Genomic DNA, 27,265 nt, shown 5'->3' on the forward strand with positions numbered 1-27,265 from the left:
CACCATTTTGGTACACGGTAGCGCTCCTTTGATTGTGGTACCAAGGTGCAGTGTCAGACTGGCCATCTGGATTCATAGATATATGCACATATATACATACAGTTGAAGTCAAAATTATTAATATTATAATTATTAAAAAAAAAAATTAATAAATATTTTCATTATTTTCAATATATCATTATTTCATTTTAATAAATACTTTTTTAAATATTTTCCAAATGATGTTTAACAGAGCAAGGAAATTTTCACAGTATGTCTGAGTCTGATAATATTTTTTACTTCTGGAGAAAGTCTTATTTGTTTTATTTCAGGTAGAATAAAAGCAGTTTGTATTTTTTTAAAAACCTATTTTAAGGTCAAAATTATTAGCCCCTTTAAGCTAAATATTTTTTTTCGATAGTCTACACAACAAACCATTGTTATACAATAACTTGCCTAATTGCCCTATCCTCTCCAGTTAACCTAATAAACCTAGTTAAGCCTTTAAATGTCACTTTAAGCTGTATAGAAGTGTCTTGAAAAATATCTAGTAAAATATTTACTGTCATCATGACAAAGATAAAATAAATCAGTTATTAGAAATCCAGAAACACTTCCCCTTTCACTTCCAAATCTACTAAAGGAAGTGATTCGTTTGTGAATGAGTCTCCGTTATGAACGACTCATGTGAACCATGCTTCTCAATATGCATAATATGAACCTTCCTGATCTAAATTGTATGTAACATTTGAAATATTCAATAATTTAGGGCGGAAAGTATGCACATTGAGGCTCACTTAGCCAACAAGTTTCTGGCATCAGTGTCTTGTCATATTTCATTTACATTGTTTGCTAATTTTATCAACAAAACTAGCATAAACCTAGAATTTAGTGCAAGTTGGTGCTACTTTGCCTTATAGTCAGTGCAGTAAGTGACTGTATTATCATCAATAACGTGACTTGTTGAGCTCAAAAGTTTGTAACATACAAAAACATAAAAAAACGAAATCTTAAAATGAAATGTTCTGCCTTTATGCTTTGTTTTCTTAGTTTGCTTATTACTATACCCCTGTACGCAGTGGGAAAAGTCCTGCATTTTCAGATTGGCTTTGGTCTTAACTAACTGCAGTTGAATGACTTTTGTCCTGGTAGCCCTGTACAAATGTGGTGGCGGTATTGACGCATGCTAAGGGTCTGTAAGCGATATGGAATGTATATATCCGTGTTCTCACATTTGCATTCACTTGTATGCAATTTACTCATGAAATATACTTAATTTTTCGCTTGGTGTCAACTCAGCATAAATGTGTCATTATCACCTCCCGTTGGTTTGGCGTGCCCTTAACATGCATCACAGTGCGTTTTTGCTTTTGGATATAAAAAAAACATGATTATACCATGCTACCATGTGCAAAAACCTATCAGCATGAAAGATTTTTGTTAGCTGGGTTACAGCATAACTTAAAAGCACAGAGTAAACTTTATAGACCTCAATTAAAACTTTCCTGTCTTAATTAAGCACCTCTCACTTTGTTTACTACATCTAAGCAAAAAAAAAAAAAATTCCAACAATCTCTGACACCATCTCTAAAGAAGTGAGGAAACACACAAAGATGGCGTTCTCTGTTCACAACTGGCAAAGTTAGTGTAGCGGAATAGCTGCCATTGGGCTTGAGGGTCAGATACCATGCCAGCGTCACCAACCCCTGCTACTGTTGATTAGCTGAATGCATTAGGAATATCACCTTAGCTGATCTTGTGATTGTGAGGCGTTAAATCAACATCCTCATCCTCCCAGTCTCCAGTGATATTGTAAGTATTACCTGTTAATTAAAAAAGTTCTTCCTGCAGTGCGTTGATGATAGTGATGCGCTTGTGCCAACTCTCACAAATCACACTGTTGGTACTTGATTGATCAAATCTCTCTTTAAAGGATTAGTTCACCCAAAAATGAAAATGATGTCATTAATTACTCACCCTCATGTCGTTCCAAACCCCTGAGACATATAGAATACAAATGAAGATATTTTAGATGAAATCTGAGCTCTCTCTCATCCTCTATAAACAGCACCAGTCCCAGCTATATTAAAGTCCAGAAAAATACCAAAACAACTTTGGATGAAGAAGTTCAAAGATTTCACTTCAAAATGTCTCCATTTGTGTTCCAAAGAGAAAAGTAACGTTTTTTTTTTTTTTTTTTTTTTACAAAATTTGTACTTTGGGGGGGGGGGGGGGGGGGGGGCTTTGAACTAACATTTCAATTAAATAATAATTTAATATGGCATAGTCACTTATAAGATAGATGGTTAGGGTTGTTAATAATGGCAAAAACAATTTAGAACAATCAAAAAATGTAAAAAAAAAAAAAAATATATATATATATATATATATATATATATATATATATATATATATATATATATATATATATATATATATGATATGCGTGTGTATATATACACACATACACAGTATTGAAGTCAGAATTCAGAATTATGTTTAAAAATATAATTCCCCTTATATTTATTATCATTATTTTATTTTATTTACTTTCCCAAATGATGTTTAACAGAGCAAAGAAATTTTCACAGTATTTCTGATATTTTTTCTTCAGGAGAAAGTCTTATTTGTTTTATTTCGGCTAGAATAAAAGCATTTTTTTAATTTTTTAAAAACCATTTTAAGGTCATAATTATTAGCCCCTTTAAGCTATATATTTTTTACAATAGTCTACAAAACAATCCATCGTTATACAATAACTTGCCTAATTACCCTATCCTGCCTGGTTAATTTAATTAACCTAGTTAAGCCTTTAAATTTCACTTCAAGCTGTACAAATGTGTCTGTACTGTCGTTATGGCAAAGATAAAATAAGTCAGTTATTAGAAATGAGTTATTAAAGCTATTTGATTAGAAATGTGTTGAAAAAATCTTCTCAGTCCACAGGAGGGTGGACTATCTCCAGTCTCCCAAAACATTTTTTTCACTGCTAGAGCCTAGAAACCATAGGAGCACCCCTGAATATGAGTGAACCCTGCTGCATCATTCAACTTTTACATTGAGACCAGCCCTTCCCCATCAAAAAAATATTCTCATGTTGGAGAAACAGAGATGTGCACATGTATCCACAGTTATGAAGTTATGAATCTTAGAGGGAATGTTATTTACTATTAAATATTTTTTATCGTATTTTGTGCCGTGTTCATTGTATTATATTGTTAAAGCACATTTCTTATGAGCAAATGCCTGCTGTGCTGCAAAAAAAAAAGTCTGATTTAATCTACAAGAAGGAAAACTCAAAGTCCCTTTAATGCAAGTGTTTTCACTTGGTGGCCATCTTTAAATCACCTCTCGGGCAGTGTGCTCTGGCATTATGTCTGAATGGGAAAATATCAAATTCTCCAAAACTGCTTGTCAACCTAACGATTAAATTTCATATTAGGAATAATCAATAAAATTAAACAGCAGCTGTCTCTGTAGTTTCATTTCTAAAAGTTCAAATCACACAAAATCTGCAGATACTCGCGCCTGTTCTGAGCTTAGATTCTACATTTTCAGTTGTATCTCGGCCAAATATTGCTCTATCAAACCATACACCAATGTAATGATAATTTATTAGGCTTTCAGATGACATCTAAATAGAAATTTTAAAAAATAAGTGATCCAGGCTCACAAATAATTTCTTTGGCTGCTGTTCTTGCAGATGCATTGACAATCAAATACAATCATTTTATTCAACAAATTTTGTCCCCGCTCATCTTCCATACCATTCAGCAGTGACTATGTTCACAAATAACTCCCCATTTCTAACCTCATTGCTTAAATATAAGTAATGTTTGTAACCATTTATATAGATTTTCAGAAATTCCACCAGTCAGCTGTCTGCACATGCTAACCAAATGTTATTTTTTTGCAGCTCACTGGGCTTGCCTTTCCCAAGTCAACGGTCAAGAAGCTGCACTAACTTGGTTCCAGATAAAAAGTCAAGGCCCAAATATGACAGATGCCCAAGGCCAAGGTGGGCACTCGGCCAGTGCCGCTACTGCGAAAGGGTAGCAGTCAGAACATATCAGGAGTGAGTGGACGCTTCAAATGACATTAAAACTAAAGCGCATACAAGTTGCTGGCATTTTCTCAACTCTGTGACAGTGTCAAACATATTTGCAAAAATGAGGTTGTAAATTAAAGTCACTGTTATTTACAAGGAAGTAGAGCAGAAAGTTAGGCTGCTTTTGAAGGGGATTATAATGAAATACTTATTCAGAGTGTGTGTTTAATTTTCTTTTAAGTCTAATACAGACAAATCTGAAGATCCACTTTCTAGAACTACATACAGTTGAAATCAGAATTATTAAACCCCCTGAATTATTAGCCCCCTGTTTATTTTTTCTTAAATTTCTGTTTAACAGAGAACAGATTTTTTTTCAACATATGTCTAAAGATAATAGTTTTAATAACTCATTTCTAATAACTAATTTATTTTATCTTTGCCATGATGACAGTAAGTAATATTTGACTAGATATTTTTTAAGACACTTCCATACAGCTTAAAATGACATTTAAAGGCTTAACCAGGTTAGTTAGGTTAACTAGGCAGGTTAGGTTAATTAGGCAGACTATCAAAAAATATATAGCTTAAAGGGGCTGATAATTTTGACCTTAAAATGGCTTTAGAAAAATTTAAAACTGATTTTATTCTAGCCGAAATAAAACAAATACGACTTTCTCCAGAAGAAAAAATATGATCAGACATACTGTGAAAATGTCCTTGCTCTGTTAAACATAATTTGGGAAATATAAAAAAAAAAAAGAAAGAAAGATAGATAGAAAACAAATTTCAAAGGGGGGCTAATAATTCTTAACTGTATGCATGTCGTTTTTGCATATTACGTTTTCTGTCATGATTTCTAGCCATTGATTAAATTATAATACTCTCAACAGATATTTAAAAAGTATTAGTGTCATTTTACAATTGTATAGTATTTATTAATATTTTAAATCTGTTTAAATAAACAATATTGATCTTTTCACATTTTAAGTTTCTCATTATAATATTGGTTTTAGTACTTCTTTTATTTTTCAGACGTTTTTATTAGGATTTTAATCTTTAGTACAGTTTGAATAATTTGTGCTTTAATTTAGTTACAATTAAATAGTTTTTTTACATGTACACTTAGTTACACATCATAAGTGCATTTCAGGTTTTGTTATGTTTTGGCCTTTTTAAAAAAAGTTATGCTTCATTTTATTTATTTATCTTTTTGCACAAAAACTACTTTTGACTTTTATTTTAACATGTAATCTTTTTTTCTTTATTTCTTTTATTGCATTATTTCAGATTTATTTTCAATTATTAAATATTTTTTATTACTTCGGTTTTGTGAGAAATAACAACACGGCTGTAGAATTTATTTTGACCTATACCATAGATATTTATGTAAGAATTAAGTATTAATCCAATGTTAATGTGTTTTACTAATATTTACTGTTTATTCTGCACTCATATTAGTATTCTGCACTAGTATTTACATTCATTCAATCAATCATTTTCTTTTCAGCTTAGTCCCTTTACTAATCTGGGGTTGCCACAGCGAAATGAACCACCAACTTATCCACCATGTTTTACGCAGAAGATGCCCTTCCAGCTGCAAAACATCCATACACACTCATTCACACACATACACTACAGACAATTTTGCTTGCCTGTACCACCTACTTTTTGGTCTTGTGGGGGAAACCGGAGCACCTGGAGGAAACCCACGCGAACACTGGAAATGCCAACTGACACAGCCGAGGCTTGAACCAGTGACTTTCTTGCTGTGAGGCGATTGTGCTACCCACTGCGCCACTGTGCTGCCCCCTTTTTAGTATTTATCAATAGTAAAATCTATATAGTCCGTTTTTATTTTCGTTTTAGTGATTTTATTATCTATTTTTTCTTGAACTTTTTAAATTGAGCTAAATTTACATTTAGTTAATTTTTTCCTGCTTATTGTTTTAAAGATTTTTTGTAGTTTTGACTTTATCGAACAACAACAGCACTACTTCATACTCTTACATTTGCACTATAGCAGGGCTGGACTGGGGCAAAAAATCGGCCCTGGCATTTTGGGCCAGAGCGGCCCACTAAATTCAATCAAAATGCTATCTCTCTATGCACGTCCAATATTTTTATCAACTCATATTCTATAAAACACAAAAGCCATATATATGAAATAAATAAATGCAAACTTTAATCTCAATTTAATTTCTGCATATTGTCCATAAAGATATTTGTGGAATTCCCTTATTCCCTTATTTATCAGGGATTGCCGCGGTGGAATGAACTGCCAACTATTCCAGGTATGTTTTATGCAGCAGATGCCTTTTCAGCCACAACCCAATATTAGAAATCATCCATACACTCTCATTCACACAAACTCATACACTACGGCCAATTTAGCTTATTCAATACACTATTCACTCAGCCTATATTCAATAATAAACATACCAAAAACTGCCTGCTAATGCATGGGTAAATCTTCAAAGGGAACAGTGTTACATTTTATCCTCTTTCACCTCATCCTGCTTGCTGTTTCACTATCTAAACAATGAAAACATAATATAAGTCAAATTTGTTTCATTTTGATATTATGATTAACAGACACCAAACAGCCTTGTGTAGCTACATATTTATATGAGCATCATCTTCACTCTGAATATTTATGACAAAACAGGGCTTAAATATAACTGTCTCCTTTCATTTCCATTGAAAAGAACAAGCTTTACCCTGTCTCTTTTGCAGAATATCAGTTTTAATAACCAATAATAGCCATTATAACAGTATAACGTACATTAAATTTAAACGATAAAGGTAAGCAATCAGTTAATGTGCAGAATCAGTGTATGTGGTTACATAAATTAATATATTAGCTTATCTTTGCACTTAGCCAAAACAGTTAACTGAGAACAAGTGATTCAAAAGTCATAAGAATTGTTAGATAGAGACAACAAGATGAATTCAATATCACGTTTAACAACTATAGTGAGATGAGATCCAGCAGATGAACTGTCTGACATGCACTATACTCTCACCTGGGGTTTATGCTCACCCGCTGAATTGAGCTGCAGCTCTTGGCAGAGAGTGTGTGGTCACGTGATTTGCACTTTTAGCCGTGTACTAGAATGAACGGAGAACTTTTCAGAATCACTAAATGAAACGCTGGTGTATTTCCCGCGATTTATCTGCGCCTGCCTTGCGTTTCTTCTCTCTGACTCTCGACTATTTTGACAAATACACACAGACGACGCACGCTCACGCGGAGTCCAAAATAGGAGTTTGTGATTGGGCCAGACCAATGTCAATACAGAAAAGAGCCAATAGGCTGCAGAGTGTCACATGGGCCGGCCCGGTCTGTCTCTCTGGGAAAAAAAGCATCTTACTTTTAGAGAGTCACAGATCACAGCAGCGTCAATTAATAAGGCAGAAAAAAACGATAGGCTGCTAAGCCTTTTATGGGCCGATCAGATCATAAGACGATGATCAGCACGGCCCAAAAAGTATGTCGGCCCACCGGGAAAGTGCCCGGTTCGCCAGATGGCCAGTCCGCCCCTGCACTATAGTCAAGCTATAAGTCAATTACAACTCAATGTAGCTGTCTTACTTTAAAAGGGACCTATTATGCTCATTTTTACAAGATGTAAAAACTCTGTAAAAATCTGGTAAAATCTGATGTCCCCTCTTTTTTTAAAAGAGGGTGGAGCTATTAACACCTATGTGTCAGCATAGTGGCAGGTTCAAAACCTGAATTTCAGATGGCTGCTTCTCACTCAGGGCTGTCTATGGTAATGAGGGAGAGATCGTCACTAATCGGCATGGCTTTCCCTCTCTGATCCCATGTACAAAGGGAGGACGTCAATCAGAGTGTTTCTACAAAATGTTTTTTATGAAGTGTGATTATAAGAAAAAAAAGAACGAATGAATTTTTATCATTACATGCTGGCTATATTTACACACTGTTGCCACACAACTGTGTATAAACCTTTTCCAAAAGTGATTTTTGCATAATAGGTCCCCTTTAACTTCAAATTAAAAAGCTCACAAACAGTTTGAAAACTGTCTTGGAGCAAACAGACCAAGGCTAATGTCCTGTGTGAGTGTGTTTTTGTGTTTAACATGCCTCAACACATACTTGACTGAATTAATTAAAAGCGACATGTCGGCGCCGTCGGCTGAGTCTCAGATCTGTTCATCACAGAGATATCGAAAATCCACCACATTTCATTTTTTTCAATCCTCAATGGATGTTTATCAGTTTTCCCTGCCAAAAAAACACCAAAAAGAGCAGGAATTGGGAATCCAGCGAGCGAGGGGTGCCGTCATTAGGCTCAAACTAGGGCAGGACAACAAGTGGTGTTTTCATTCCAGCATGTGTTTTACCACTTCAGCTCCCTCTGGAGAGTTTTGATATATGGATGAGAAGCTGAGCTCTCCTGCAGTCACTGCTGGATCTCGAATCTTGGCAAGAGCTGGAAAAGTGGGTTAAGAACTGAGCTTGGAGAAGGAGATTCTGGAGGAACTAGATTTTGTAAATTGGCACTTCCTGCACTGTCAAAAATGCTGGGTTCCACACAATTCATTCACGTTACAACACAAATCAATGAAGTTAACAAATTTATATAGAGCATAAAACAATTAAGTTATCCTAAAAAAATCTCCAGAATTGTGTTGTTTTAGCTCATGAAAAATAAGTAGTTTGAAGCAGCAAAATATACTGAAGTCAGAATTATTAGCCCCCCTTTGAGTTTCTTTTTCTTCTTTTTAAATATTTCCCAAATTATGTTGAACAGAGCAAGGAAATTTTCACAGTACGTCTGATAATATTTTTTTCTTCTGGAAAAAGTCTTATTTGTTTTATTTCGACTAGAATAAAAGCAGTTTTTAATTTTTTAAAAATCATTTTAGGGTCAAATTTATTAGCCCCTTTAAGCCTTTTTTTTCAATAGTCAAACCATCATTATACAATAACTTGCCTAATTACCCTAACCTGCCTAGTTTACCCAATTGGCTAAGCCTTTAAATGTCACTTTAAGCTTATAAAGAAATGTCTTGAAAAATATCTAGTCAAATATTACTTACTGTCATCATGGCAAAGATAAAATAAATCAGTTATTAGAAATGAGTCATTAAAAATATTATCTTTAGAAATGTGTTGAAAAAAATATCTCCCTTAAACAGAAATTAGGGGGGAAAATAAACAGGGGGCTAATGATTTTGACTTCAACTGTATATCGTTTTCGTAGTTCAGTTGAATACATGTTCTGTCAGAATGTCAATTTATTTTAATTAAATTTACAAATAATATATTTAGATGTTCTAGATTACATGTTACATGGATTTTGAGCAAGATCCAATAAAGTATTATGTCCAATAAAGCATTATATATATATATATATATATATATATATATATATATATATATATATATATATATATATATATATATATATATATATATATATATATATATAATGCTAATTTAAAACATTTGTGACGTGTAAATATGAAAAATAAGCTGATAGTTAATAAATGTGATCAATATTTATAGATATTTTGTGATTTTGATAATGTCTGTGATCAGAGATTAGATTTTTATTATTTATTTAGAATAAACTGTATAAATGAACAATTTAAAAATATTTGATAGAAATTTATAAATTAAAAGTTAGGAGGGACATTTATTCTAGTGTAATACAGTAAATGTCTACTGTCACTTGATAAATTTCATGATATTATTTTTCTGTAATTTTAAAAAAGTTTTATTAATAACTAATAAAACAATGAATTATTTATTTTATAATACAAATGTTTATTATTAGTATTTATTATTTGTCTTGATACATTAAATTCCTATTATTAATTATTTTCTCCTATTTCATTACATTTTTGATTTTATTCCCAGATGTGTTTATTAACTACAATAAATTGTATTTTTTTTATTTCTGTCCACTTTATTTTATTTAATATATACATATTTATTTAGTATTTATTTTCAGATTTTTTTCTTAATGTAATAAATGTCCAACATTATTTTATGTACAGCTACCCTTTTTCCTATTTCTTTTTAAATATTTATCATTTATTTTAAAAAATAAATAGGTAATTTTATTCTTATTTACTTGTCATTATAATAAATGTCCCAAATTATTTATTTACTCTCATTTTTGTTCCATCAGTTTACATACATGTTTTGACACCTAATTGCAACCTCCTATAGTAATGACTTGGTAAAACCTTAAAAAAAACACAGAGCGAGTGAGTTTCTTAGCACCATGAGGAATCAGCGGGGGTTTCTGCACAGTGACCAGCCCACATTGATCAGTCTGAGCCTCACAGCAGGACAGAGGCATGTCTTTGTCCCGCAGGTCAGTCTTTAGGGCAAGAGGAAGGTGTTCGCAAGCAGCCTCAGCCGCAGTTTGTCAAAACACCTTTGTCCTAAACTTCTGTTTCATGCACTAACCAAAACACAACTTCCATTTCCTTCTCCACGAAAGCCGAGGGGCCATAAAACATTAAAGCGTTTCCTCTCAGACATTTGAAAAATTGAAAACGCGCTGCTAATTCCACTCCTTCCATCTTCAGGGAATAAAGAACATCTGGGATTGTGAACGAAGCTTTTTTTTGTTTGTTTCGGGAGTTTTGTTTGAGTCACTTTTCCTGTGTTCTAGTGCTGAGTTTGAAGGTAGGATGCAAAAAAACAATTGATTCTGGTGGCTTTTGTTCTTTATCTGTGTTTCAGGGCCTGTTTGTGTTTAGTTAACAGCTCTTTTGTTGTTTTTTTCAGTAGGGGGAGGCTGAGTGGTAAAGCTATGCTGCTTCAGGACGACTGAACTGCTCTGTTAGACCACATTCACTGGAGAAACTGCTGTGGATTCAGTTGTAGGTATGTTGAGAATGGCTTTTGTGGTTCAAACACTGCGAAATAGGAAGGAATTTACAAGCAGAGCTGAATTCTTGGTGGTTTTGCAAAGCAAAGTTTCTCTGATAGCCTTTACGGGACTTCTTTATTCAACTCAACAAGTTAGCAAAAGTGTTTGGATGAATTATTGTTGCTTGAATGTCAAAACATTTACAAGAGCATGCGAGAGAGCGTGTTTGCACTGTGAGGTAAGATTGTAGATTGTTAACCCTCGCAGTGGAATCAAATCTGAACTCAAAGTTTGCACATTTTAAGATCTTTGAGAGTTTTGACAACTATTTGTCTATGCAATAGAAGTTTAAGTTTAAGCATTTAAGTTCTACAATACTTAGTAAGTAAATTGCTCAACATAAAAGTAAGAAGAATAAAACAAATAAAAAACAAACTGATACAAAAGCAAGAAAATACACACAGCTGATAAAAGGCTTGGGAGTAAAAATAGGTCTTCAACATTGTTTTAAAAGATGAAGTTGAAGTTGCAAGAAGAAGTTCTGTAAAATTCTAAGGCAACACTATTTTGATGGTCTATATAAATATTAGTAGACTATCTGCTTAATTTGCTCCTTCAAAAGACATTTAACTGACTAGAAGAAACTTTGCAAGTACATGTCAATTTACACTAACCCTAAGTCTACTTATCTAATGAGAATTATTTGGAATATTGATGCAATGGAACTTAAATTCAACAAACGCACCATCAAAATAAAGTGTGACCAATTCGAAAATAAAATGTAATGTATTTAAAATAAGTTGTAAAAAATTATTTTATCTTTTTTTTTCTATCTTACATTCTATATCTTACAAACTTACTTTCTACTAAAAATGGTGTTATGCCTGTTCTAACACTTATTAAAACCCCGGTCAGATCACATAAATTTCTCATGATTTCAGCGCAATTTCCTTGATGCAGGGTGTCGTGGGGACTCGTAAACAACAAATGACAAAAGATTCAATCGTTGAATCGTCAAACACTAAAGTGTTATGTGGCATAGTTCACAACAAACAATAACATGCCTGCAACGCCTCATGACACTATCGCAGAAAGTCTAGCATGTTTAATTTTTTTTCTCGTTCTTCACGTCGAGTTCCGTCACATGGGTGACATTGTGCAATATAGGAGCACATAATTTCTCTGTTATATCAGTGGATGCTGCCATCAATGCACTGGTAAGGTAATCAAAAAATATGCTGCATATTTACTTGTGGGTTGGTTACTGGTGGATAAGATCAGCCATTGGTTATGCAAACTTTAGCTACCTTTTTAAAAGTATTACGGTGTTTTAAGCCATTTTATCTGACAGACTGGCACAAATATGCAGACATCTTCATTCTCACAACGAGTTTCTGAATTCTCTCATCCTTTCAACAGAGTTTGTTAATCCCAGGTAATCTGGGAACATGTTCAGTGCTGCAAATACATTGCAAAAGCATTTTCTGCTTATTCAAATTTGTCACAAATATTGAAAACAGTATAATTTAGGCTTCTCTGTAACTGTCAATGTTTCACCTAAATTTTATTTAGGTTAGATTATTATTTTATTTACCAAACCAATACAATCTCACAGCAATTTATGTTTTGCCGTATATATAGTGGACTTGTTTGGAAGCACTTCACCTCAAATGTTGTTCGTTATTCTTGTTTATAGATAACTGACTAACAATAGATAAATTAAAATTAAGATACAAATTACACCAAATGAAATACATTTCTAAAATATGTTTTTTCAAAAAAAATATAGCTACAAATTATATTTTTTTTCACTTGCTGGCGTTTTCAGATTTTGGTCCAACACTCAAAAACTGCTATTTATTAAAGTCAGTTAAAACAACACAATGCTTATTTTTACAACGTTATTGATTTATGTTCATTCATTCATTTTCCTTCGGCTTAGTCCCTTATTTAACAGGGGTCAACACAGCAGAATGAACCGCCAACTATTCTAGCATAAATTTTACGCGACAGACGTCCATCTAGCCACAACCCAGTACTGGGAAACAACCATACACTCTCGCATTCACACACACAATTGTACACTACTGCCAATTTTGTTCATCCAATATCACCTATACCACATGTCCATGAACTGTGGGGAAAGCTGCAGCACGAGGAGGAAACCTACTTTATGTTCAATTCTTAAATTTGTAAAAACTATTAAGTGTTGATTAGTGTTGAGACAACATGAAGGAATTGTGTGAAATCAAAAGCTCAGCAGAATGAGAATGTGTGTGTCTCTCACAAAATTGGGCAATAAGCAATAAAATGACTACTTTGCTGTTTAACAAAAAGTGCAATAATTCTACATTTTTTCCTAATTCAGTATACTGAATCAAGACTACTCATCTGAAGAAGACGATCAAGGCCAAAAAGATGGGGGTTTTCTTCCTCGCTCTAACAGTGCTCACCTCGAGTCACCTGTGGTCACATGTCCAAGCTTCGAGTCTAGTGCAGTTAAATCGAGTTATTCGAGTAGCCAGAGGACAATCTGTGTTCATCACAGCCAACGAACTTCAGTTCCACATGGATCACAAATCCGAGGCCTGTAAAGTAGAAGTGGTGCTTAATGAACCCATCACACAAAGAGTGGGAAAACTCACTCCACAGGTAAAAAAAACAACCCAGGATTGGTACTTTACCACCTTTTGTGAAATTCATTCATTCATTCATTTTCTTTTCGGTTTAGTCCCTTTATTAATATGGGGCCGCCACAGCGGAATGAATTGCCAACTTATCCAACATATGTTTTACACTACAGATGCCCTTGCTGCTGCAACCCATCTCTGAGAAAACCTTTTGTGAAGTAAATTTTTTTTAAATGAACTGTTTTTCAGGTTTTCGACTGCCAGTTCTTTCCAGATGAGGTGAAGTATGTCCACAATGGCAGTCCACTTCTTGAGGAAGACACCGTCATGTTGAGAGTCTACAGGTACAGTCTTTCACGGTCATTGTCATTCATGCAAACACACATTCAAGAGTTCACACTTAGCTCATGATGGATAAAGCTTGTTTGGCATGCTGTCCCAGGAGAGAGCCCTGAACTTATAAGATCCTCAAGCCCTGGGCTCCCTCCCGTTTGCAGGGCATGAGGGAAGCTCAGGTAGAACTCCCCTTACTTATTTCTGGCTAATGACAGATATAGGATGGCTAAGGAGAGATGTATGCTTGCTAAGAGTTCGGCTATGGTATCAGTTTGGTATGATCAATTAATTTGGGTTGCGTGTTTTTGGACTGTGGGAGGAAACCGGAGAACTCGAGGAAAACCCACTTGAGCACAGGGAGAACCAGCAAACTCCACACAGAAATGTCAACTGGCTTAATAAGGACTTTACCCAGAGACATTTTTGTTGTGAGGCAACAGTGATAATCACTGGGCCACTAGTTACCACTCTGGGTATTTAAAGTGATTTAGGATTCATCTGATCAATTGTGAGCTGATGCGGGACCAGCTGTGATCAATGATAAGCATGTGATTCTCTCGTGATCTTCTCTTCACTTAATATATATATGTAATTGTGGTAAAATCATACCTCTCAACATTGGGATGTAAAAAAAAAAAAACAAACAACAACAACAAAAAACTCAAAGCTACCCTGAAGAACTGCGAAAATGACCCCAAACTATATATGCCTCGCTGAAACCGCTACAAATATTGGGAGGAAATTAGCTTCAGATACCAGAATACAAACATTAGAAAATATCAAAAATAAAATAAAAGGTTTAGCCTATTAAAATCAATGACCTATACAAGAAATTAAATCAAGTTATAAAATCTTGTTCTCTTTTTATTCACTGTATTTAAAAATTGATTAATGTTACTATATTTATTTAGTGAAGATAAGGAAATCTCTAATTTTGATACACTGTTTTGTTTGGTAACAATGCACAGATCTATAATGAAAGCATTCGATTACTTAACCGTAACCGTTTATGCTCATTTAAGACAAAATTATTTGTGTTTAAAATAAAACTCATGAGCACGGACATGTTTGCATTTTATTAAGTGTATTTAAAAACACCCAAATCCCAAAGTGTCTGATTTCGTTCCTCTTTAAATTGCATGTACAGAAGCCGATCTGGCAACAGTGTTGTTATACAGAGCACGGTCGTCAGTCGTTGCATAGGAAGCGCGACGGTCAACGCACAGGTTTAATGGAAAGAAAGTGAATGCAGACAGTTTTATATATTTATTTCAACATGCTTTCAAGCCAACATAAAACAAAAGCATAATTCCTTTGAACAGCTTTTGAATTATATCATATTTGTGATCGGCTCTTTGATGCTACTTTCAATTTTTATTAGAAAGATTAAAAAATATGGGAGAAATACAGAAAAATACTGAAACGGAATGATAATGGGATAGAATGGTAAAATGCGAGAGATTCTCTGCAAAAACGAGAGGGTTGATATGTAAACTGTTTTCTTTTTAATAATTTAACAAATTCCTGATTTTTTGTTTATCAAAAAAGATAAATTCAGCTATAACACTGAAAACAACTAATAATTTCTAAGGGAACATTGTCAAGAATAATTTTTATTTTTAGTTTAATTTAGTATTTAAATCTAACAATTTATGAGTTTTTAATTTTATTATGGTTCATTTTCTATTTTGGTTTATATATAAATTTGAAATATTAAAAATTATTAGCCCTCCTATGAAATTGTAATTATTGTTGATATTATTATTAGTATTGTAATGTGAATGGGACGCTGACAACGGAGGTGTGGATTCCTAAAACAGGTTTATTACCAGGATGGTCAGGCAAGCAATGGTCAATACAAGGGCAAACAGATGTATACAGGCAAATCCAGTGACGTGGTCATGAACAGGCGGATGGTCAAAGGCAGGCAGCAGACAGGAATAAACAAACAAAACAAAGCAAAGCAATGGTCAAAAACAGAGGGCAATGCATGGAAACCGCATTGTAATGTTCACAATGACAGTATAACAAGACTCAGCAATAAGAGTGGCAAAGTGAGCCGTATATATGTGAGTGTAATCAGTACATGAGCAGCTTTAGCTGTGTGAGTCTAATCAAAGGAGGCTTGGAACAGGTGTGTGTGTGTGGTGCATGACAGGACTTGTAGTTTCTTTGGAGACAGAATTGAAGTTCGTAGCAATATGCGTGTTTACCAGGGATCTGCCTGGATTAGATCGCTATTATTGTTATACATGTTACATGTTTTCATTCATTCATTCCTTTTCCTTCGACTTAGTCCCTTTATTCATCAGGGGTCGCCACGGTGGAATGATATGCCAACTTATCCAGCATGTTTTACCCAGCGGATGCCCTTCCACCTGCAACCCAGTTCTGGGAGAATTATTATTTTTATAATTAATAATATATATTAGTTAGTCTTTAGTTTACTCTTTCCTAACTAGCATTTAGTTTAAGCTGCCATCCATTGCCAGCATTTTACACCTCAAATTTAGCCCTCAGATTTACTAACATTGTGTGGTCGTCTTCTTTGTCCAAACCAACAATTTATTTCTGTAACTGCAATTAGCTGCTAAAGCCATTTCCGAGGTCTAATGTGATTTCCATAACATAGGTGGTTCTTTTCAATGCAGGTTTACAGACACCGAGACTTTTGTTGAGTCTATGTTGCTGAAGGTACGTGTGTTTGAGCCTCAGAGAAGCCTTGTAGAGCTTGGAAATGTCCCTCTGGTGGTTCCTGAGTTCTATGGCCTTTCCAATGCCATCAACGCCAGCGTTCTCACCTTTAAAACCCAGCCAGATGTGATCTGCACGCTTCGTCTTCTCAGCTCTGAGATCAGTGTTCCAGCACTGGGTCAGCTGGTGGTTGAGGAGTCTGGAACAATGGTGGACACTGAGGCTGGACCAAGAAAAGGTATTACAGAGTGCATAATGAAGCTTTTTTTGTCAGATCAATGTCTATGGGGTGCAACTGACAAAGTTTTACAGTTCGGCAAAAGAGCAGCGTTTTTTCGTCAATATTTTTTAACAGTTTTTTTGTCAACGTTATTTTTTTGTCAACATTTTTCTGTAACGTTTTTTTTTTCAGTGTTTTTTTGTCAGTTTTTTTTTGGTCCGATTTTTTTTTTTTTTTTTTTTTTGTCAATGTTTTTCTGTCAGCTTTTTTTTTTCTTCAACTTTTTTGTCAATGATTTTCTGTCAATGACTTTTTTGGTTAACGTTTTTTTGTCAACGTTTTTTTGTCCAATATTTTTGTCAATGTTTCTTAAAAGTGTCTGATAATTTGACCTTGATGTTGATTTTTTTCTAATATTTCCCAAAAAGATGTTTAACAGAGCAAGGAAATTTTCACAGTATTTCCTATCATTTTTTTCTTTTGGAAAAAAGTAAAAAAATGTTTTATTTCTGCTAGAACAAAAGCAGTTTTTCATTTAAAAAAAAACATTTTAAGGTTAATATTATTAGTCCCCTTAAGATTTTTTTTTTGCCTAATCACCCTAACTTGCCAAGTTACCCATATAACCTAGTTAAGCCTTTAAATTACACTTTAAGCTAAATACTAGTATCTTGAAAAATATCTAGTCAAATAATATGTACTGTCATCATGGCAAAGATGAATCAAAAATAAATCGTTATTAGAAATGAATTATTAAAACTATTATGTTTAGAAATGTGTTGAAAAAAATCTTCTTTCATTTAAGAAGTTGGGGGGGAATAAACAGGGGGGCTAATAATTCTGATTTCAACTGTACATAGAAAAGTTATACAATGTATGTATTGTATTATTACTCTCCCAAAATACACATTTTTATGAAAATATATTTTAAAACTTTTAAAAGATAATATTTAAAGAATTAATTTAAAAAGATAACAAACTTTAATGGTTACACTACATGATGCATATACAGTAAATTCAATGTTTTTTTCTTTTTAAAGTAGAAACTAACTTAAACACACATTTAAGCACAGCTTCTCATCTGCATTCACACTTGTTTAGGACGTCACACTGCAATCGCCTGCCCTGGAAATAAAGCCTGTGACCTCAAGACAAGGCAAGTGGAGTTCCTGAAGACCGACTGCAGTGAATTCCTCTCTTCAGGTCTGAAGTACCAGCATCTCAGTCCTCCTTCACCTGAGATTGACTACATCCCAGTCCGGCTGGAGTTTCGAGACCAGACCTCCCGAGCCCTGCTAGAGGTACAACAGCCTCAAAATTATTTATGGGCCAATATAAGTATCCGTTATGATAACCTCGGATTAAAGTATCATGGTATTAAGGTATAGTGACTACTGCTCTAAAATATGTTTCTTTTAAATGTCTGGGTAAAAAAACAACAACGTTTTCCCTCATTGAACACAATTTATTTTATTTTAAGAAACGTTTAAAATATTTTAGAACAGTAAACATATCAGGCTGAATAGTTAAAATAAATCACTGACTTCTGCTGTCTGCATTAGTTATAAAAACACAGATTTCTTCACAACTTGAAGAGGCATCTTTGGACATCTTTCTTTCCTGTGGATTTAAAGTAAGCCTCTGCACTATTCGGGTCTATAACATGCTTGGAAGTTAATCCTAAGTGATTTGTTTTCTAAATGTTTCCTGAATCATGGGTTGACCAGTAACTTTTGATGTGGAGGGTCCTTTTTCGCTGGAGATACGGTTGCCCTAAAAACCAAAATAAAATAATTGTAAAAAAGCACATAAAAATGTACATATATCCTAGGAACGGAACAACAGAAAATTTTAGCGGTTCTAAAACCGTGACTTTTCCAAACCAAAGGTAAACCTTGACACTGGTTGTCATCCCATGCCTGCTCAGAATCATGTTCAAAGCACAACACTGAATGATCACCTTCTCTCCTAGACCGAGAGTGTCTGGTTACCGGTATTGATCCAGGGGGCGATGCAGAACCAGCCGCCTCACGCTGCCTTCATGTCCACCTTCATCCTGGAGGTAGATCAGTTCATCCTGACGCCTCTGAGCACCGCTGCGCTGGATGCCAAAGACGACGAGACACCGCAGGACCAGCTCATTTTCAGTGTCACCAAACCTCCAGCCGAAGGATATATAACTCATTTAGATGATCACACTAAAATGGCCTCCTCCTTCTCATGGCAAGACCTGAATGAGATGAAAATCGCATACCAGCCCCCAAACAGCAGTCATACAGCCAGGAGGAACTATGAGGTTGGTGAAGAATAGTACTCTGTTAGTGGAAATAAAAAATATGTTTGATCAAAAACCATGTCTGTCAGCCTAGCTTAGTGTTTATATATATATATATATATATATTAGGTGTGTAAACCACTGGTCTCACGATTCGGTTTGGTTTCGATTAGCATGCCTTCGGTTCGGATATCTTGGTGTATCACGGTGCATTGACGATGTTTTCCATACACAATTAGATTTTTTTCTTCACAACACAAGAAAAAAAACTGTATTAAAAACTATAAATATATTTATATATTCTTTGTAATACAATTTTGTCCTTTAATACATGCAATAAGATATATGGACTGTACCTGTATCTTAAATTTACCTGTTGAAAAAAAATATTCTGCATTGTCAAGTGAGTTCTTACACCCTTATGATTGGTCATTGTCTTCACCCGCTCAACAGAAAGGACTGTGATTGGCTCTAAAACTGGCAGCACTGTTCACTGATGAGTGAAGTGGAAAGAACAGCCACAGTTACAGTCTATATGCTGTCGGAATATCAAGTCAATTTCATGCGTGTTCAATAAAAAAAGTTAGGAGAGGGTTTTCTTCAAAAATATAACTTATTTATTAGATACAAATGAATAATTCGAGGACAGAGCTCTGGGTTACGTTACCTCAATGCAATACAAGAATTATATTCAGGTTCGCAATTCACTCAAATTTTTCCTGACTGCAGCATATATACCAACTGATATTAACAGGTGGAGTTTTGGTGTAACGTCACTTATTAATCATTCTGCGGTCCTTTGGCTCTCGTATCGCGGTTACCATGCTATAGAGAAAACTCGCACTACAGACATGGTTACCTCACAAACATGCTAGTGGGTCAAATGTCTAAAGTGAGAGAGAGAGAGAGAGAGGCAGAGTTGGTGAAATAGTGGTTCGTGTGCTGTACCTTCTTCAGTGTCAGTAAAAGATTGTCATGCAAACTCACAAGCAGTTAATTGTGCACAATATTCTGGACAACTTAATTGTTTTATGCTCAATCTACTCAAATTTGTAAAAACTAATAACATAGCTTAATTCCTTCATGTTGTCCCAACACAAATAGCTTGTGCTGAACCCAGCATTTTTAGAGAGTGTCAAAACAATTTTAACACTTAAATGAACTAGTTGTAACATAAATTCATGAACCATACATTAATTTATATCAACAAAGACACATTGTATAGGCTATAAAAAGCTCTTTATGGTTCTAGTTGCACATTTTACAGTGTTTAGAAAAAAAATCCTAAAACTCAGTCAAATGTAACTCTAGTGATCTTTCATTTTTCATCCAGGTTGAATTTCAGGCCATTGATGGCTCATTTGCCCCGAGTCTTCCTATCCTGATGCACATCTCCATACGCACTGCAGAGACAAACGCACCTCGAGTCTCCTGGAATATGGGTACATTCACAGCCCACCAGCACATGCGAACCCTCTTCTAAATCAGACTGAAGCTAAACACCTTTATCCTTACAGGCTTGGATCTGCTGGAAGGCCAATCCAGACCAATCACATGGGAGCATCTACAGATTGTAGATAAGGACAATATTGACGCCGTCACCTTGATCGCAATGGACGGTCCACTTAATGGACACTTAAGTGTTAGAGGTAAGCCAATTCCATCCCATGACCTTTTAAGTGCAAACCCGCTCGTTCATTTCTTCTCCATCCATCCTGTGAGCATCGTTGAAGAAACATATGTCTTGCATGGCTTTGCTAATCAGGTGTAAAATGCTTCAGCGACACTTTGCCATAGGCCGTCCACCAAAGATGTCTTTCCACTCCAGCAGACTTTTGTTTGCATTGAGCCTGAACGAAGCAGATTGTGAAGACTTATGACAGATGTTCAACACAAGGTCATTTCTCTCCCATTGAACCGTCTTAGCAAGCTTTAAAAACTGGTGACAATCATGTGTCTGGCTGAACGGTTTTATTCAAAGGAATGTTCGAGATTTTCAACCAAAAGAAACATTAAAGTTAAGGAGGGTCAAAACAACATTTAGAGTTGGTTGACCAATAATGAACATCTCTGAGATAAACAAATAGCATAGAGGCCAGTTTAACTGCACTTTATTTGTTGTCCAGGTTTAGGTTCAGGCCATCGATGGCTTATTTGTCCCCAATTCATCACAGAAATATCTCTTACATTGGACTGTCCTAGCATACGTGTTGCAATCTTAACTGAAAAATTTGTATTCTAGAAAGGGAATGCTCTAGAATTTGCACCCCAAAAGCTGTTGTAGTCACTGGGATTGAGTTTAGATTAGAAAACTGTACTGTTCTATCTTAATTTTTGGTTGAACTTTTCCTCTAAATCCTTGGTTTTATAATTAGGAGCAGACGAAGTTTAGGGATTGAATGTGATGTTTTGCTCCACGCGTTCTCCCATGGAATCTGCCGTGTGTTTCCTGTTTTGAAGGATTTCCTGGCCAAAAAAAAAGTATAAAAATCCAAATCACAACATAATTTCTGTTTCATTGGATCATCTTAGCAAACTTGCGGCGATCTTGGCTGAAATGTTGTATTCAAGGGAATTCTCCAAAAGAAATCATTTTCCCCAAAAGGGCAGTGGAAGTAAATGGGATCCAAAATGATTTTCAAATTATATAGTCAAAAGATCTAAGACTAAATCACTAAGACAAACTGGTCAGCCTGTGAATGATGGTACTGTAGAATTTTTATTTTTTGGTAAACATTTTGTTTAAATTCTTGCATTTACAGTTAGGGGCAGAACAATCTTATGGATTGAATGTGACGTTTTGCTTCATGTGTTCTCCTGTATAAGCTGCTGTGTTTTTATTTTGTGTGTTTCTTGATTTGGAGGATTTCCAGGCCAAAAAGTATAAAGATCCAAAATGTAATTTCACTTCCGTTGGCTCATCTTGGCAAACTTGTGACAATCTTGACTGAAAATTTCAATTTAATGGAATTCTCCAGGGTTTCAATAGAAATGATATTTAAATTATATGGCCAAAAAAAATCAGCTAGACAATATTATGAACTGTAGAATTTTAATTTTTGGGTGAACTTTTGCTAAAAATCTTTGGTTTTATAATTAGGAGCAGACCAATGTTAGGTGATTGAATGTGATTGTAAAACCAAGGATTTAGAAGGAAAGCTCATCTAAAAATTGAGATTTTACAGTACCATCATTTACTGGCTGACCAGTTCATCTTTGATTTTTTGTGGCCAAATTCATACCAATGTAATTTCTCTTCCACTGGAACGTCTTCGCAAACTTGTGGCAATCTTGAGTGAAACACTGTATTCAAGGAAGTTTTCCAGAAGTTTCAAAAGAGATGATGTTTAAAATATAACGCCAAAAAAAATCAAAGTTGAACCTGTCAGCCAGTAAATGATGGTACTGTAGAATCTTAATTTTTGGGTAAAATCCTTGGTTTTATAAGTAGGAGCAGAACAATCTTATGGACTGAATGTGACCTTTTGCTCAATGTGTTCTCCTGTGGAAGCTCCTGTGTTTTTATTTTGTGTGTTTCTTGTTTTGGAGGATTTCCAGGCCAAAAAGTATAAAGATTCAAATTGTAATTTCCCCTCCGTTGGCTCATCTTAGCTGACTTGTGGCAATCTTGACTGAAAATTTGAATTCAAGGAAATTCTCCAGAGTTTCAATAGAGATGATGTTCAAATGATACGGCCCAAAAATCAAAGACAAACTTGTTAGCTAGTATATTACGTACTGTAGAGTCTTAATTTTGGGGTGAACTTTTCTTTTTAATCCGTGGTTTTATAATTAGGAGCAGACCAGTTTTAGGGATTGAATGTGACGTTTTGCTTCATGTGTTCTCCCTTGGAAGCTGCGGTGAGTTGTTTTTGTGTTTCCTGGTTTGGAGGATTTCCAGGCCCATTGTGTCAGTCCCTGACAGAAGACCACCTGATCAGCAGAAGCCTCCAGCCTACTCAAACAGCAGCTCCCGCTTCAAGCCAAACCCTTCATTTAATTGGTGTTTACGTGTTGACGTGTCACTTTGTGATCCCTCTGGCTGAGAATAGAGTCGTCCCACAACTTTAGCTTCCAAAAGCACGTCATTTTACTACACGACGATTGAGCAGAAAAGCGAGTTCTGGTCCAAAATGGGCCGGCCTCTCTTGGGAACCCGGACGAGGATTGGGAATTGCTCGCGTTGACCTGAAACTCAGGGACTCCGACCCTTGGGAAAGTCCTCAGTCAGCCTTCGGCCAAATGGAAAGCTGCCGCCCAGTGTCCTCTTGCGTCGAGTATCTATATGGAGGCTGTTTTTTTGGGCCTGCTGCCCACAGCCACCTTTGGGCCCAATTACTTCCTTGTTTCTCCATTGGACTTGTGGCCGATTCCCCCTGATAAAGTTGCTAATTAGGTTTGCTGTGCAACCAGTCATCATTCAATCTGTCTGGTGACCTTGCCCTTCTGTCTCCCTGGCAAGCAGGAGAAGCTCGGCTTCACGGTGGGCAGCAGCCATCGCCTGGGAAGGACGCCATCTTTCTTTTTATTTTTTCGCAATGGGGAAAAGCCGGAGCCAACGTTTCTGCCTCCAGGCGCAAACAAAACTTAGTTTTCACAATTACATTCAGCCTGTGAGTGATATTACAAATGGCTTTGAAAGTATTATCTGATTATGTTGTCTACACTGTAAACCCTAATGCTGTAACTAATTAATTGAATTGAGTTCTATTAACTTAAATCATTATCAAACGTAAATCATACGTTTATCTTAATTAACCTTGATGAGTATTTAGAACTTTTTCTTATTTTTGAGTTTGAAAAAATTTAATCTTTCAAGTAAGGTGAACAATTCTGCTGGGTTTAATTTATACAAAATGTCTCTTTAAAGTTTCATTAACTCAAAATCTGTCAGCCCAGTGATTTTGCGTCTGACGTCATCCAGGTTCACGTACGTGCTCATGCTTCATTCGTTTTTTTCAAGATGGCGGATCGGCCTCGCTTCACACTACAGTAAGTAAAATATTTACAAATCCAAGAAATATTAAATGTATGTTTTAATTAATATAATCACAGTAACAGTTCAATGTAATGTAGAGTTAATCAGGGTGCGTTTACATGTCGTACATTACAGAAAACATGTTTAGCCTCACTTGTTGCTAACTAACGTTAACATTGCTGTTTAAAAAGTTAGAATCAGTGCAACGTTAGCGTTAGTTGTTACGTGTTAACTCTGAATTTTAACAGAGTGTGATAAAGACAAAAATATTTAAAATCGGCAGATTACATTTTTCAAAAAAATTTAAATCTTGGCGCGAGTATGCCATTTCTCAGCCTGTGCTGAAGTTGTCATGGAGACGCGCGCTCTCACAACCGCATATCATGGCGCTGCGCTGAACTCCATCCAGTCTGTGAATGTGGTATTATCTTTGCAATCTGTAGGCACTTCGGAAACGAAAAGCGCAAGAAACATAACGTTAATCATAACTCAAATGATCTCCGCCTAAACACTTAACGGTATTTTCTGATGACGCGCAAAAACGTAGTCTCATAACTTAACTCTGTCACACGCAGCTTGTTGCTTGCTGATCCATGTATGAGGATAGCCTGACGGAGAACATTTAAGCTGCGCTCCTCACCTGAGCAGGTACAGAGCAGAGCTTCAATTTACACTACCACATTGAGATAAAGTTGGTTTTATATTCATACATTCATTTAGTAACAACTTGTGACTCGCTCCATAAATTGTTTACCATGGTACTTTGTCTATTCGTTCTGAAATCACATGCAAGTATGACATGAAAACAACATTACACTAAATGCACTATTTTTTTTGACTGAACAATGTTGTACTTTGAAAGTCATTGGCTGCTAATATGATTTCACCATTAAGAATATGCAAAAATTACCTTTCTGAAATTATATTATTAAGGAGAAAGTCTGAATGTGTAAATATAAAACTAACTTTACCTCAATCACCAGCACTGATCAACACTTAATATTTCCTCGCGCTTAAGACGACATCTCTGCATATCAATGATTACCTGATTAATGCGATCAGTTAAATGAGTTTAAATGTCATTTAGGTCAAATGTATTTTAAAGGTATGATAAAAGTTTTTTTTTTTTCAATCTATTTTTTAAAATGTTTACTCTGGAGAGAATATAAACAGCCTAAAAAACAAAGTATGCATATCTATAACACATTAATACAAAATTATGTTATTAAATAAAATAATAACAAAACAAAATATTCAAGACGTGGTAAACAAGACATAGTTTTCTGATGTGCAAATTTTGTAGCTTAAAATATATTTATATCTTAAAATATAAGTATTTTAGTCTATATATTTTCACTATCATTAGACAATAAGGTAAGTTTTGTTATTTCTAGCTTTTAAAATCAGGCCTTAAATTTCTTTGTCGTCCTATTCAGTTTTAGAAATTTCAATACTGTTTAAATTAAATCTGTGTTCATCAAATCAAAGCAACTAACATGATAATCAGCTCTATTGCTAACCGTTTTGGAGGTTAACGTTAGACATCATGCAATTGTACTACTTCCACTCTCAGCTAAATGACACTGTGACTTTGTGTACTTACAGAATTGAAGGTCGGGTGTTGCTGACTACAGATAGGAACTACAAGGAAAGTGAAACTTCAGCTAGACCTTGAGTTCAGTTTACAACATGAAGATCCTGCTTTCAACATCTGATCAACACCTGATTTTTTATCTGAGGTAAAAAATAGATAAGTAAATGAAACATAATAATAATATTAATAAATTTTTTTCTAGAATTGTATATTTTGTGGTGTGGGTTTGTTTTATGAAATTCTCTCTTGTTTCTTTTTGCTGTTTGCAGAGTACCAACATGTTACAAATGAGAATTTTCCCCACAAATTCTTTGCACAACTGGACCACCACCTATTTCATTTGATGACGATTTCAAGGCAAACAGCATCCAAAACTGGCAAGACAGCAGATACCCTGGCTAATCTTTTAAAGGCTTATGATGAGCAGGTATGTTTGGGGTCACGTGTTAAAGTATACATTAAAATATAATTTGAATTTTTTTTTTTTTTTAATTGATTTAAAATCATTTATTCATCATTTATTATACTTGATTTCCAGGAACTGCATGATGTCAGTTCATGACGGACTACTCTTATCAGAGGTCTTTTGGTCTTGTTGCGTGAGCGTGACTTAAGATTCTTTAGGAACACCCTGGTAAGACTTCATTCATTCTTTTCACAATTAGGCATGTTTAATAAAAAGATGAAAGTTTTGAAAACTTTTACTTAACATATTTGTAATCACGGATAGTTGATGAATCATATAATATTGGCTCAGTCATTTTGATACTGTCCTTACATTAATATCCTTGAATTATATTTTTAGATTGATAATCCTGCTGACTGAAGATGCTTTATTGGCCCTGCATTCACTGAGGGTCTCTGTTGTCCTGAAGAATGAATTGGACACCACCCACAGCACACTTCCAGACCTTTCTTGTCTTGTATGGATTAATGTATGTTCTTCACATAATATATAGTAAAGGACTTTGAAGTTGTGCAAAAAGTTTTGCTTGGCATGGATGATGGAAAATAAAAAGTCTCGTAGCATGGAAACCTTAAAGAATGAGTTGATTGTTTTTTTTTTTTTACTTAATAAAGACTGTCTCTGGGGTAGTAACTTCAAAACATTTATTTACCTTTAATTCGTAAGGGTGCATTTTATTATATATAGGGCTGGTTTGTCCAAATGTAAAATTCTGTCATTTACTAACTCTTCACTTGTCCCAAACCTGCTTGAATTTCTTGCTTCTGTTGAACACAAAAGTTAAGTAAAGCTGACAACCTGTAACCACTGACTTTCTAATTGGAAAACAAATACTGTGGAAATCGGTGGTTACAGGTCTCAGCTTTTTTTTTTTGGTCAAAAATAACCTTTTAAGTGTTCAACTGAAAAGAAAGAAACTTAAACAGGTTTGGAATAAGTAAATGACAGAATCATAGTTCAACCAAGACTGAATATATATATATATATATATATATATATATATATATATATATATATATATATATATATATATATATATGCTCTCCGTCAAACAGAAATTGGGGGAAAAAATAAATGGGGGCGAATAATTCTGACTTCAACTATATATATACATATATATATATATATATATATATGCTCTCCGTCAAACAGAAATTGGGGGAAAAAATAAATGGGGGCGAATAA

At 34.8% G+C, this 27,265-nt stretch overlaps 1 protein-coding gene across 4 annotated transcripts in view; it reads left to right on the forward strand.

Moving 5' to 3' along the window:
• Positions 1 to 10,386: 10,386 nt before the first annotated feature.
• The window catches only part of frem1b (Fras1 related extracellular matrix 1b), a 73,808-nt gene continuing 56,929 nt past the window's right edge, over positions 10,387 to 27,265 (forward strand). For 2 of the 4 annotated variants that reach the window (XR_015521226.1, NM_001137658.2), the window contains exons 1-9: positions 10,387 to 10,700; positions 10,803 to 10,901; positions 13,256 to 13,539; positions 13,767 to 13,861; positions 16,505 to 16,785; positions 17,869 to 18,068; positions 18,740 to 19,063; positions 20,376 to 20,484; positions 20,560 to 20,691. Coding sequence is in view for 1 of the 4 variants with exons in the window: in NM_001137658.2 (NP_001131130.2) it covers positions 13,306 to 13,539; positions 13,767 to 13,861; positions 16,505 to 16,785; positions 17,869 to 18,068; positions 18,740 to 19,063; positions 20,376 to 20,484; positions 20,560 to 20,691 (1,375 nt within the window). In the remaining 3 variants the exon portion in view is untranslated. Of the gene's footprint in view, positions 10,701 to 10,802; positions 10,902 to 13,255; positions 13,540 to 13,766; positions 13,862 to 16,504; positions 16,786 to 17,868; positions 18,069 to 18,739; positions 19,064 to 20,375; positions 20,485 to 20,559; positions 20,692 to 23,989; positions 24,035 to 24,595; positions 24,669 to 25,625; positions 25,760 to 25,883; positions 26,042 to 26,152; positions 26,249 to 26,419; positions 26,550 to 27,265 lie in introns of those variants that run through there. The other 2 variants (XM_087302892.1, XM_087302891.1) reach the window with 2 other exon arrangements.

This window comes from Danio rerio, chromosome 22 (assembly GCF_052040795.2).
Source record: "Danio rerio strain M-AB ecotype USA chromosome 22, GRCz13ab, whole genome shotgun sequence".
Taxonomy (NCBI): domain Eukaryota; kingdom Metazoa; phylum Chordata; class Actinopteri; order Cypriniformes; family Danionidae; genus Danio; species Danio rerio.